Raw genomic sequence first — 14,404 nt, 5'->3', positions numbered from 1 at the left:
CACAGGCCTTAGTTCTGAACAGAGGTGCAGCACCATTCAGCGTCTTGGCGTTTGTTAAAAGGCTGGCTCTGTACCCAGGCACTGCTCCAAGCTCTGTGGATATGTGCATTTTAGTAACGCACGGGTCTGCCTGGGCTGTCTCCAAGGAGGCGAGAGGCAGCCGGGGAGAGAGGAAGCACACTAGCTCTTCGGGGCTTAGTAGGTCATAGTGGGTGCTCAGTAAATGCTGACTGAATGGATGGATCCTCAGGAATGACACGCAGAGCCGTGAGTGTAAAAGCCCAGGAGCACTGGTCCAGGAGGTTCTGAGGAGGAAGACCTTGCTTGACTAGAGACATTGGTGGAAGAGATGTCATTTGACTCGGGTCTTGACAAGTAGGTACGTTATTAGTGAGTTGGGTACATGTTAGACCCAGGGAGGTAAAGGGATGTTTCAGGCAAGTGAGCAGCTTGAACACAGACACGAGGTCTGGCAGATGCCAAATATGGATACGAATGACTTCCAGAACATCCTTGCACGTAGTCCTACTGATTCTAATTTCCTTCCCCAAGTCTGTCGTTCACCAGAATGCTCCGCGTAGCACATAGACCCCCAAACTCACCGTGTCGCGGTCGGTCCCTAGAAACTCCCAAGGTGCTTCTGTACTTGGGAAGGATGCCTCCTGCTCTGGGTGCTTTGCCTGGCGCCCAGTTTATTCATTTTTAAGCAATGAATACTTCTCTAAATATTCCCCCAATACTTAAATAAACAATAAATCATAAAGTCAGCAAGTTAGATTTAGATTTCTCCAGACTTTTAAATATTGATCGTAGGATTAATCAATTAGGTATTTTACAAGTTTGCTATATCAAATAGTTTAAACACGTCCGAATCAAGCAAATTGCTCACACTTTACTGTATTGGAATGTTCACAAAACTGCTAAGTAAAACACAAGTGTCACAGATAAATTAGCCTCCTAATGAATGTTTCTTATTATCCCATCCCTTGTTAAGTGGCAGAATAAACCAGCCTCTGACAACTGACAGGTTCACAGGGGCAATTGTACGGTTACAGTGCATAAAGATCTTAGCAAAGTCATCGAAGATAGGAGAGAGAGGGACATGTCGGAGTCAGATACATTTTATGGTAGCATGCTCGTCCCAGCTCCTCTTGGTGGTCCACGTGAGGTGGGAGAAGAGGGAGGGAGTCTTTACTATCTTGGGGCATTTATGTAGCCATAAGACGTGCATATTCAGGAGTTACGTAAGTCACAAGGTGGGTGGTAATCACAGTAAAGTCCCTGAGCTCACAGGTGAGGAAGCCGAATACCTGCTTTAGGGGAAGGTATGAAGGGGCTGGGTGACACGGTGGAAGAGATAGCAACAGGATGTCTGCTTCTGCAGGGAGGTGAAATCAACCACTTTAAAGCAGCATAGCTGTTAGGGGAGAACCTGTGGGAATGATATTTAAGGCAGGATAATGTACTTGGACTTCATCTCTGACTTAGCAAAGTGGTGGCTTTCCTACGGGGAATACTAGCTTTCCAGATTCCCTCTGCTATCCGTTAGGGAATAGAGTCCCGTCATGTTTCCCGCAGTTATGTTCTATTCCTGACTCTTTATACTGCTAACGTAAGACATAGTTCCATTGGTGTACAATTCATAGAGCACACGCGTCGACAGCTCAGTCTTATTGAGTAGAACCTCGCAGCCTCACCACAGTCAGCTTCCGAGTTGGGCGAAGGCGTACGGAGCTCATCAGTTTTCCACTCAACGGCCACGCATGTTTCGTTTCATGTCATTGATTGCAATGAAACGGCACTTTCCCCTCAGCCTTCCTTCTTTCCTAACATTTCTGAACTTGTCCTCTGGTCACTGCTGCCCTTTTGATCTCAAGTGATTGATTGTTCTAGGGTGTGCACACCTCACTGATCTCTTTCCTCTTATAAACCTGTGTCTTGTGTAGGTGAACATTGAGTCTTGAGAGTGAGTGCGTGTCTGGGCCTGAAGGGTGGCTGAGGGCCGTAGTCTCGGGGTTTCCACCAGTCTCTCTCTCAGACCGGTAAGCCTGGCCTTTTTTTTAGGACTGTGAGTTCTGCTCCCCGTTTCCCCCCACTCTCTCCAGGACCTGTGAAAGAGACCCCTGGCCGAGCAGTTGGTTGTGGTGGCCGGCACCATATGTTCTGGTCTCAGTTGTGGAGACGACGGGGCATTGTCTGTTGTACTCATTGTCTCCATGTACCGTCTGCTTTCCTCTGGACAGGGAGAGATCGATAGTTGCACCCGAGACGCCCACTCATTGGCTTTCAAGGTCCCAGTCACTACTCACCAAAGCAGTTTGTAGAACACTGACTTCCGTTCCTCGGTCGTCACCTCCCCTGGAGAAGCCAGGTCAGCATCTCGGGCCAGCAGAGGTTGCAGGCACCGACTGATGGGCTCTGCTTTGGACCTGGCGATTGGAGATGTGGGTGGGCCTTCCGTTGGGACCCAGCTCTCACCACTGGGTAGCCCCTTTTTGTAGTTAGACTTTGCCCATGACCTCAGATTGTCACAACATTTTTGGTTGTGACCTATCGGATATACCTGTATGCAGATCTGTCGCTCCCTCGATGTCAGCATATACACATACAAAGTCTTTGTTATCTTACGCTTGTGAGTCGCCACTGAGCCGCTTTGACATATGGCTCTCCCATAGATGAGGGGTTTCAAAAAGCTTGTGGAAAGTGGAATGGAGAGGGAATGGCATTCTTCCCTGGTCTAAGGAGCGAAGCCTTGCGTTGCTGGGCACCCTCTTCACCTTACCAGGGCCTTCCAACCCCCGGGGGCTGGCGTGGGGGAGATCGTCTTTCAGCACTCCAGAGACAGAATGCCTGTGAAACAGAGGACTGTCAGTGGAGAGTTTCCATAAGTAGATTTCCAGTCCTTTCTTCCTGGCCTTTTAGTCTGGAAGCTGTGGGGAAAGAGACCCAGCATGGGTTGCTGGCCTTTTCTGAGTGGGGCCGGGCCGTTTGCGTTGTAGCCAAAGTCTTCAGTCTGTTCGCTTCTCCGAAATCTGAAATCAAGCTTCTTGTCATCTGCTGTTGAGACCTGCTGGAGGCAAAGGAGAGGCTTAGGTTTGGAGGCCAGAGGGTGGCCATGCACGAGTAGAACAGAAGGATAGTCTCTCCGAGGCTGAGTGAGCCGGGGTGGGAATTCGGCCATCCTCGGGTCTGCGTGTCCAGCCCTTGGTCCAGCGCCTGGCACACAGGAAGCGCATAGGGTAAGCTTTGCTGCACAGTGAGGGCATGAATAAGTGAGTGACTGAGTGGGTGAATGCATGAATAGAGGAGCCCTGCTGGGGCAGGGAGGACTCCCCGGCAGGGTGCTGTGTGCTGTCCTCTTCCCGGCCCCTGTTCTCCCAAGTGGGCTGCAGTCCTGTGTGGACTGAGCATGGCTGTGCTCGTCTTTGGGGCTCGCTAACTTTTACTTTGGACCAATTGTAAGTGCCAACAAACCAAGGGCCTTTCTGCTTCAACATGTGCTGGGTTTCCCAGAGCTTTCCTCCCAGTGCATCTCTGCTTCTCGGTGGGAGTGGGAGAGCGTTTCTGTCACCCCTCCACTATAAATAGCCACCCCAGTGTGATGGGGCAGGAAATGGCTGCAGCAGGAGGTGTGAGGTACACCTCCCAGTCTCTAGCACCCCAGCGGGCTCAGTGCTTTTTGACACATGGAGTGTTGACTTCCTGTGCTCTGACCTTGGGCTGGCAGCTAGAGCTTCTCGTGTGTGTGTGTGTGTGTGTGTGTGTGTGTGTGTGTGTGTGTGTGTAGGTTCTTGGTGGGATGAGTGGGCATTTCAGGACAGACAGAAAATGGGCTTTTCTCCCAGCTGCTAGTCTTGGGATCCTTTGCCCCTGCTCCTTCTGTGTTCATTCTCCCTGCCCTGCGTCCCGGCAGCAGTCACTGTGCTCTGAGTCCATGAGAGGGCAGTAGGGTGGTGAGAATGCTTTTCCCATTCCGCCTCCTTCTTCTCCGCTTTCCAGTGCAGGCCCCTCTCTAGCTGCGACAGAATGAAAAAGGGGGAGGTTCACAGGAAGGACACTGAGCATGGGTGTAAGGGGGCGCTGGTGACAAGCTCAAAGGAGCGCGAGGAGCCGGTATAGAGATCGCAGGCAATGCTGTCCTGTGCTTGGAAAGTGCTCGGCGCCCCAGGGAGCAGCGGAGCCACTAAGCTGTGGAGGGGAAGCTGGGCTGATGGCTAGCTTGGTGGGCACCTCCCCAACTCCCTGCCCTCTCCTGCCCTGGGTGGGTTCTGGGAGCCCTGGCTTTCCTGCTGGGAGCAGGGGGAGGCTTCCAGGACAAGCGCTCCTGGCTGTGGGGGTTGTGGTCTGGATGGATGGAGCGGGTCTTTCAGGCATTTGTGCCCCCTCCCTCCACATTCCCTTCTCAAGCAGATGGAGAGGTCTTTTTTTTTTTTTAAAGCAACAGAAACTTGTGTTGAGACCTGAGTGACAGGAGGCGACAGACGGTCTCTGAGCAGAGAGCAAAGCTGTGCATGCGTGTGCGCGTGTGTGTGCATGCACATGGAGTCCGTCCCCCCAGCCCTGTTCATCCCACCAAGCCCCGGGGCAGGAGACTGACTGGTCCCCGATGCTGGCAGTGTTTTCCTATCGGGTTTCAGGCTTTGGGCCCTCGATGAAGGTCAAGGGGGTGGGGTGGGGGCTAAAGAGAGACAGAGGAGCCAGATGGGGGGGTCAAGACACTCAGGTTTCATCTCTGTTGTGGGTGGTCCGCAACAAATGTCTGGTCTCCCCCTGCCTCTCCCTCCTTGGGGGCTTCATGTGGTCCTGGCTTTGCGGTTAGTTGATGCAGGTGTGGTGTGTGCAGGCCCATTTCCTATTAGCCCCCTTTCACTGTTTCTATGTTCAGGTAAACACACTAGGTGAAGCTCCCTTCCCACCTCAAGCAAAACCAAACCACTGCCGACTCAGCGAACCTATCGGACAGGGTAGAAGCGCCCCTGTGAGTTTCTGAGGCTGTCACTCTTTACGGCAGTAAAAAGCCCTGTCTTTCTCCCTTGAGCGGCTGGTGGTTTTGGACTGCTGACTTTGCAGTTAGCAGCCCAATGCATGACCACTGTGCCACCAAGGCTCCTAGGACCTCATGGAAACCTTTTTAAGCAATTAAGCTTGCCAATGGAGTAGACTGGGCCGAAGACTTTTTCTTAGTTCTGCTCTTTTGTGGAGCAGAATGGACTCTTCCTCCCTGCATCTGACAACCTCTGCCTCTCGTGTCTCTCTCTCTCTCTCTCTTTCTCTCTCTCTTGCGCGTGCGTGTGTGCACGCGCGCCCGGTGGTCCCTGGTTGAACGATGGGGTTCTGTTCTGATGGCGCCATTGTAAGTCGGTTCTGATGAGAGGGACAATTTTCTTTTTCACTTTTCATTATCACTGCCTTTGAGTATCAGTATCTTTATGAATCATAACACAGACCATCTGCGAACAAGCGTCGGAGAACGAGAACAGCGCATTACGTGTTGTGATCGTATGTGAAGTGTATGCTACTCACACAGCGCCCACACAAACCCCACCGTTGTGCGGTCCATAGTGATGCACGTCGTCTGACGCTGAAGACGACCTGTAGTTAGCCTTTCGCTCGCTAGTTGCAGTTTAATGAGCACATTCACAGAGATGTTTTAATCCCTCTAACACCATAGGAAGTAAATATAACATCTCCATTTTACACGGTGGGGAGGGAAATCGCAATTGCTTACAACTACATTGATTGATTTTTAAGTGATTCAATCGACAAGCACTTATTGAGGTCCTAGGCACTGGGGCTCATAGAAAGCTAATCTAGCGAGGGAAACAGGCAAGGAAGTTAGCAATGATGTAATCGTAGTTTAGAGCAGTGTTTCTCCAAGTGGGTGATACCGCCCCCCCCCAGAGGGTGTTTGCATGATCCAAAGGGGCTGTAAAAGCAGATACCTACACTTTATCCTGGCCTAGGACTGTAGTACAAACACTTTTAAGTGCCTGTTGGTTTGTTTCTCCCTGAAACGGGGACGGTAGGCCCACTACGCTTGGGAACGTAAGGTTTAGAGCAGCGGTTCTCAACCGGTGGGTCGAGACCCCCTTTGGGGATCAAACGACCCTTTCCCAAGGGTCTCCCAATTCATAACAGTAGCAAAATTACAGTTATGAAGTAGCAGCGAAATAATTTTATGGTGGGGGGGGTCACCACACCATGAGGGACTGTATTAAAGGGTCACAGCATTAGGAAGGTTGAGAACCACTGTTTTAGAGGATGGGGAAGGCTCATCTCCGATCAGCGGCTGTAGGGGGTCAAGGAAGACCTCCTGGATGAAATGAGGCTGAGAGTGGTGGGCTTTTGTCAGGGTGGTCTCACTCACTGCCGCTGAGTAGATGCTGACTCCTAGTGACCCTGTAGGGCAAGGTAGAATCTCCCCTGTGGGTTTCTGAGACTAAATTTTTTGTGGAAATAGAAAGCCTTGTCTTTCTCCCAAGGAGCAGCTGGGGGTTTTGAACTACTGACCTTGCAGCTAGCAGTCCAACCTATAACCAGTACACCACTGATTCTAATATTTTCCATATTTTGGATAAAGACACTAAGGCCCAGAGGAGTAAGTAATTTTCTAAACGGCACAGCTGTAAGTGCGGACCTAAGATTTGAACTGAGGAAGTCTGGCTCCTCACCTAATCACTGAACCTCTCCACTTCCCTGCCTCTCCGCCATCCTTGGGAAGCTTTCGTTAGCTTGTCAGTAGGCTACTAAGCCTATGGGGGCATGGTCTCCCTTTGGGCTCAGTGGGCATTTCAACAGATGAGATGAGGAAGGACCATGTTTGGGCCTTCTAAGTGGTCATGCTCCTTGTTGGAGTCTTCAGGACAGGAAATAAGGAAGTCTTTTAAATTCCTGCTCAGAAGTCACTCAGCCCATCCAAGTGTTACCACAGATGTTGCCTGGGAGGTAGGCTTCTCAGCCAGAGCCCAGGAAGAGACCACAGGCTGTATTTCCAAGTGAGCGTTTTCTTTCTCTATTTTAGTAGACCGGGATGAATTTAAGTAGAACCAGCCTTAGAGTTTTCATAATCTGTAGAGCTAGGTTTCCATAGTGGACGGGTTGTGGCGTCCCTTGAGTTGTGTTGCTCAGATAGATCGTTTTCCACTAGTCCATTTGCCTCCAGCTGCACCTTCAGACCCATCTTGGAGTCCATGCCAAGGCCATGCTCCTTCCCAGTGACTCAGCAGGGTCCTTTCTGCCCAGGGGGAGACACTTCTAATAGGGGACTCTGTCTGCATGGCCATCATTTTCTCCAAACGGTGCTATGGCTTGAAGTCTTCCTACTCAACCCCCTCCTCCCCGTGCCCCTGTCACTAGTATCAGACCCGCTTCTGTAGTATTAAATTAAAAGTGGCACGGGGGAGTTGGGGGCCAGCCCCCACCCGCTGATACTACTACTACCCACGGGTTCAGTAAGTGCAATTGTACAGTTGAGGTATATAAGTATTATATTAAAGTCAGTGAGAGCATGAGAGATATTACAATAATGCAGTCAGACACATTTCATGGTAGCATTGCTCACCTCAGCCCAGCTTGGTGGTCCACGTGGAGAGAGGGGGAAGGGAAGGAGGGCAAGGGAACAAGGGAGAGGGGGAAGAGAGGGGAGCCAGAGAGAGTCAGAGAGGTCTGAGAGGTCCGAGAGCTCTATATTGCTGACTCATGCCTATATACCTTTTGGGGGCATGCCAGCCCACTAATTACAGGTAGACATATGTCACAGGAAGGGGTTACACTATAGGTTACACTATAGGGGGTGGTCTAGGGTGGTCTCTGGGTCTCCATAGGAACATTATCAGTAGGGTGAAAACTCCACCTACAGGAGCCTGTCCATTGTCCCCAGAGGCAGGGAGCAGGCCCACCCCTGCGGAGGGATGAGACAGCAGTCTGGCAACTGATTGCCTTCAGGGGAGGGAATGCCTGCGCATCTGACCTCCCCCCACACGCTTCCTGTTCTGAAGACTTTTCCACCTTCTTTAGCCCCCACACGCCTTCATCCCTTGCACCCCTGACCCCACACAGGGCCTAGGTAGAACTCTGCCTTCAAGGCTGCTTATGATCAGCGTACACAGAGGCGGCGTAGGGAATAGGTTATTGAAGAAGGGCACCCTGTGGGTGGTTTCCCACTGCTGCCTTTGCAAAATGAAATCGCTAAATTGTAGATTTGGTACTTCTCTGTCCATTCCTGCCGCTGTTGGGTGCCGTCGAGTTGGTGCCGACTCAGAACCACCTGTGCACCACCGAACGGGACCTGCCTGGCTCTCTCCTGCCATCCTTACCATGTTCTCTTTTTGCGGGTCTGTGTCAGTGCAACTTGTCAAGGGTCTTCCTCCTCTTCGAGGACCCTCTACTTTACCAAGCAGGTGCCTTGTCCAGCGACTGGTCTTTCCTGATAGCAGTCCAACGTCTGTGAGATGAAGTTTTGGGTTATCCATGATCATCCTTTAAAAAATTGTCATTTAGGGGGTTTTCCATTTAGCAGTTCTTATATATTTTGGTTTGTGATATGGATGGTAATCCCCACAGTGTAACGTTGTTTGCGCTCCCACCCTCGGTTGACCACTTCCCTTTGTCTTTCACTCCTGCCCCTTCCTGCTGTTTGAGCTTTATCCCTGGGCAAACGCTGCCCTTTCAGTCTTGTATGGTGACTGTTCGAATGAGCGAGCAATCCCTCCCTGCTGTTACTGTTCCCCTGAGAGGCCTGTCTGTCCTTTGCTGGAAGTTGAGCCATGAAAGTAAGTTCCGTTTCAGACCTCGAGGCTGTGTAAGGGCCATCGCTTTGGGGTTCTGTTAGTCTCTTTGAGACCAATAAGCCTGGCTTTTTAAATATTTTAGCTCCACCCCTTTCTCTCTTTTTTTCGGTCCTTTTCTTGATATAACATTCACATATCATACGCTTCCATAGTTAAATCGCTTTTAAAAAGAGTCGTGTATACACCATCACAACCACTTCTAGTGCTCCCTGCCTGTTCAACCTTTTTCTGGAACAAAAAGGATCCGTTTCAGAGTGGTAACTGGGTACCCTCTACTTCTGGCCTCCGGGTCAGCTTCCCCAATTCAGTGCCCAGAGGTGCCCCACTCGGCGAGTCAGCCGCCTGCACCAAAGCACTCACCTTTACTTGCTCTTTGGGTTGGGAAGCCCACCGCTCTGTTCCATGGTGTGGTTGTTTTCCAGGAGGTTTGCTGCTCAGGGGCTTCGGGTCCAGAGGACGTGGCTCCACTTCTGGCTCTGGCTGACCATGAGACCTCTCCTCGTGCTTCTCAGAGGGGTTGTTTTATCCACAGCAGGATGGCGCTCCAGGCAATCCTGTGTCTAATTACTCACAGGTGAATCCTATCAGGGTCTTCCCCAGCCTTCCAGACCTGTGCAGGAAAAGACTCTATCTACCATGAGACTTTGGCTAGAAGAGTCACATTCAATCATTCCTGGTTCTACAGTGTTGACCTCCCTCTTACTGTATGTGGCTTTTACTGTCAGCCAAATTAACATGTCTCTACCCTCTGGCTAGTGATCTGCCTGCCGCTCTTTACCTTCCATCCCTGCTAACTTTCAAAGAATGATTCATACCCTACCAGCACTTAAGTGAGAACCCAGAATCAAATCTTTGCACCAGTGGACAGCTGATGATTTTCATAAGGGGCCAAAACCCATGGAATGGGGTCCGATCATCTCTGCGACAGATGGTGGTGGCCAGACCTGATCTCCATTCGTAGAAAATGAAGGAGGACCCATGCCTCACCAGACAGGTAAAGCCACTCAAGGTGGATCAGAGACATCGATGTGAAACTTAGAACTATGAATATCATTTTGAAAAATGGACCCTGATACCTGGCACAATTGCACTATCAAACAGCCGAGCGCGCACAAACGGCAGACAGCAAGCAAACTGACGTGAAACATCCATGTGCACCAGAGATGAGCCGCTCAGGTTGGAAGACTCAGCACGGCTGGGGAAGAGCTGCCTCCTCGGGGCCAAGCGGGCCGTAGTGACAGGGACAGGGCAGAGCTCCGGGGCCTTCACCTGCTGTTGGAGCTCGACTCAGCGTGGGAAGAAGGAGCTACAAACACCCATGAATCGTCAGAACAGGGGATGCGTGAAGTATGAATCTAGGACAATTGAAAGGATTCCGCCCCAACCCCTAAAAAATCTTTATGGAACACATTAAAGATCGATATCCTAGGCATTACTGAGTTGAAATCGACTAACGTGGGCCATTTTGAATTGTATAATCCTATGCTTTACTCTCCTGGGAATGACAAACTCAAGATAAGCAACATCTCTCGAGGCAACTTTATCTGTCACTCAAGGGTCTGACTGATGGTGAAGGGGGTGGACAGCCCAGTGTCTGAGCCTGTGTGGGCGGGGCCAGGTTGGGTATGTCAAAGTCATCATCAGAAATTTTACTCAGTAGATCTGGGGTGGAACCAGGAATCTGTGTTTTAAAATCTGGTTTGCCAATCATTGGTCCCTGAGCTAGTGTTAAGGAATGACCATCTCTGTCTTGTAGCAAGTTTCTGAGTTCCTTTGATCACTTCCTTATGTCTTCTTTCTGACATCTTTTGCCTTCTCTAGGAGTCTCCCAGAACAAGCAAGCGAGAAGAGAAGAAAGATGCGTCTCTTGATTCCAGTGCTGCTGGCCCCCCTACTCCTGGCAAGCTCTTTAGCCAAGGTGCAGATAGCAGCCTGAGCAGTGCCGATGGCCATGCGCAATCGGGAAAGGGGGGTTGGCTCCCAGGAAAAGAAGACAAGGAGACAAGTGATGCCGGGGCCTCCAGGAACCAGGTGACTGCCAGGCTGGATCCAGAGGGCGGTCAGTCTGCCAGATCCTCGGAAAAGGAGGCACCCGTGGACCTGGTGGATGCAGGAGAGGAAGGCTTCAGTAAGGACGAGGCAGCAGAGGAGCCCCGAAGGGAAGCTTCCTCCCTGAAAGAGAGATCAGACGCCAGTGAAGTGAGTCACTCTGGTCCATAGACAGGTCTACAGGCCACACCCCGGGCTTCCTTCCCTCCTCCCCCTCTGTGCGACGCTTTATTGTGAACTGCCGATGGCTTACAGAACAGATCAGTTTCCCACTGAGCAAGCCAGCCCATTGATTGCGATCCCCATGATGTAGCACCATTAATCCGGCTTCCTTCTTGTGTTCTGTGTCCATCCTTCCTTTTGAACTTTGTCTTTAGCCAAATGCTGCCTTTTTGGTTTCAAATAGGTGATTATTCTAAAGTGTGCTTGTCTCACTGGTGTTCTTGTTCCGCCCATGCACCTGTCTATTGTTTGGTGGAAAATTGAGTGTGGAGGGGAGTTCATTTTCAAACCTGATGGGTGACTAAAGGCCGTAGTCTTGGGGGTTCCACCAGTCTCTATGTGACCAGTATACCCGGTCTTTTTATGAGTGTGAGTTTTGTTCTACTGTACTCTCCTACTCTATCCAGAACCTTCTAATGTGGTCCCTTCAAAACAGTTGGTTGTGGTAGCTGGGCACCTGTGTTAGTCTGGGTGGACTAGAGAAACAAGCTTATAGACACTCATATGTGCGTAAGAGAGAACTTTATATCAAAGAACAATTGCGCATCAAGAAAACATCCCAGCCCAGTCCGGGTCAAGTCCATAAGTCCATATTAACCCGTATGTCCATTACCAGTCTATGAATTCTTCTTCAGACTCATGCAGCACATGCAATGATGCCAAATGCCGGAAGAAAGATCACAGGCCAGTGGGTGGAAAGTCTTGTGGATCCAGTGGTGGTAGAAGCATCTCAGTGCTGGCGTGGGTCTCCACGAGGCTCCTCCAGCTCCAGGGCTCTGGCTGCATCACTGCAGCGCCATCTGTCTTGTCAGGAGGAAGACGAAGCAGAGAGTGTGTCTGCCCTCCAGTGAGCTATTTATCGCCTTCATGCCTCCAAATGGGGTCATCAAGCTGCGTGCAACCTGATTGACAGGCTAGACTCCACCCCTTTGCAAGTTGACAGGAGATTCTGGAACTGCCACAGCACCATCTAGTTCTTCTCGTCTCAGGGTGGTAGAGTCTGAGGTCCCCTTCATGGCCCATTTGTCCATTTGACGATTTCCAGGAACAGTGAGAAGCCCATAGTTGCCTCTCGCTCAGATGGCTGCCCACGAGCCTTTAAGAGCCCGTTCATTATTGGTCAGAGTGGAGTATAAATGTCATGGCTATGTGGTGCCAGCTGGCCTCAGTGTTTCCCCAAGACCGTGGTCACGAGACCCCGGGCCCAGCAACTGATTCCCTCAGCATGATCAGTTATAGCTAAGACCTTTGCGTTACTTTGTTTCCCATATCCGCCCCCGGGCCTCTCTCTACGCAGTGTCCTAGCCCTGCACCTCTATTACTGAGTTAGGAGATTCATTTGGGGACCCTGCACTGGGCCCACCTCATCAGCCAGACCCTTCATTGGGATGGATGTGCCCGGGTCCCGCCACATGGTAAAGTCCTGAGTGAGACTGCAAGGCTGCCGGCACTGGCAGTCCAGAGCCGCGCTCGCCTTGCCCACGGAAAACCCCTTGGGACAGTGTGGCTTCCCGTTCTCGTCTCTTCTGCTCCCTGACACCCGTGTGGGCACTCATGCTTGTCGTGGGAGGAGGGGGCCTGGTTGGGAGTGTCCCGCCCCCTACACAGGCAGAAAATTAGGTGGCCAGAAAACGCCTGGATTTCTGTGGTCTCTCTGAGCCAACCCAAGATAGGAGAGTTGTTGCTTTGGCGAGGCCAGACCATGTCAGCTCTTTTGACATTTTGGGTTTTCCAGCCCTTAGCCCCCTTTTCCCTTCTAGGTAGGTGGTGGGGTAATTAGTTTAAAGAACCAGTGTCTGCTTTAAAGAAAAGATACCTTTATTCCATATGCCAGCACAGGACCAAACTCCCAGGTCCCAGTTGTCTAACCCTTCCGCGGCACCTGGCCTTCCTTGCACGCATGCATCCTTGTTGACCTGACTCGGCTAGTGCTGTCCAGTCTCAGCTGGGCTGCCCAGCCCAGAGGTGTGGGGGCTGGCACATGTGTCCAGAGAGAAGGTGAGGGTCCACAGGCCGTCCATGCATCCTCTAGAAGAGGTGGGTTTCTGTTTGGGCTGAGCCTTGTATTGGCACTGTGGTCGGAACGAAGTTCCTTGAAGTTCCCCGTCCCCCTTGCTCTTCCTTTCTGCTGTGGACCTGCCCGGCTGGCCTGTGTTCGGCGTAGCCTGGTGATGTCTCTGTATATCTGACACTCCTCCCCCCCAACCCCCCAGGCGTCAGAGATCAGCGAACACATGCAGGAGCGGCCCTTGTCAGAGTCCACCGCCTCGGAGTCCCGGTCCTTCCTTGACCTGGTGAGTGTGAGCTGCGCTGCAGCATGGTGGCGCCCCTGTGGTTAAGTGACCCACCTAGGACCCACAGCTAGTAAGCGGGGGTTAGGATTCCAACACGGCTCCTGTCTAACTCCAGTTGCTCAGCCATTACATAAGGGTAACGCTATCTACTTGATAGGTTTCATCGTGGAAGAAATTGAGGGAAAGAATTTAAAGTGTCTGCATGTAAACATTAGATAAAAATGTTAGCTCTTCTTCACCGCAACTGCTGTGCGATCGGTGGGAGAAACGTGAGGCCGCCTACTCCTGTAAAGGGACTCAGAGGGCCCGCTCTGCGCTGTGTGGTAGGGTCACTGTGAGCTGGGAGTAACTGGGTGGCGTGAGGTTGCTGTGTGCTTTTGTTGAAGTGATTGTGAGAGTTGCCTGTGAGATCAGGTCCGCTGTGTTTGGGTGCTGGCTAAACATTACACAGGCCTTGGAGAGTAGAGAGTACTGTGTGTGTGTGAACGAGAAAGAGAGAGATCACTGAGATGTAGGAGGTGGTGGCTTTCTTTCTAAAGTCCAGTCCAGACTTTGTTCCGGAAAGTCGGCATCCACGGTTGCTTTGTCCCTGACCTGCCAGCCAGCCTGCTGGGCCTGCCTCCCTGAGGGGAGTGGTTTGGGTGCCTTTTGGCAGAGGGTCACCTCACGAAACTCTCCTCCATCTGCCCAGAGCAGGCCGGTCTCATGGGAGGGCTCAGTGGGGCCGGAGCGAGGAGGAGCAGTAGGCTCGGAGGGGTGCTGTGGAATCAGCAGGCCGTGGGCTTAGGAGGCAGATGGTAGCTGCATTAAGTGGAGTAGAACTCAAACTGGAGGGGAAGTGTCACCCCAAGGAAGGGAAAGCCCGAGTGGTGGTCGGCGGCGGGAAGAATAACCTGGTCAGGGCACCCTTGGAAGCCAGGGCCTTGCCCTGCTGAGGGAGCCACCCACATGGAGAAACGTGCCCATCAGTGCTTTTCTTCCCTCGCCGAGCGCGCGGAGGAAGCTGTGGACAGCGGGACCAGACCTTGGCTGGCCCTCCCGCCGGGGCTG

General features: G+C 51.7%; 1 protein-coding gene across 1 annotated transcript in view; it reads left to right on the top strand.

The window, feature by feature from the left end:
* Positions 1-14,404, top strand: part of CEP164 (centrosomal protein 164) — a 72,838-nt gene that overhangs the window by 32,314 nt on the left and 26,120 nt on the right. The window contains 2 exon segments of the mRNA XM_045283586.1: positions 10,611-10,988; positions 13,274-13,354. Coding sequence (XP_045139521.1) covers positions 10,611-10,988; positions 13,274-13,354 — 459 coding nt within the window.

This window comes from Echinops telfairi, unplaced genomic scaffold (assembly GCF_000313985.2).
Source record: "Echinops telfairi isolate 266 unplaced genomic scaffold, ASM31398v2 ScPeMD7_7463;HRSCAF=8501, whole genome shotgun sequence".
Taxonomy (NCBI): domain Eukaryota; kingdom Metazoa; phylum Chordata; class Mammalia; order Afrosoricida; family Tenrecidae; genus Echinops; species Echinops telfairi.
The sequence above is the reverse complement of the archived record's forward strand: the minus strand, read 5'-3'. Positions and strand labels throughout refer to the sequence as shown.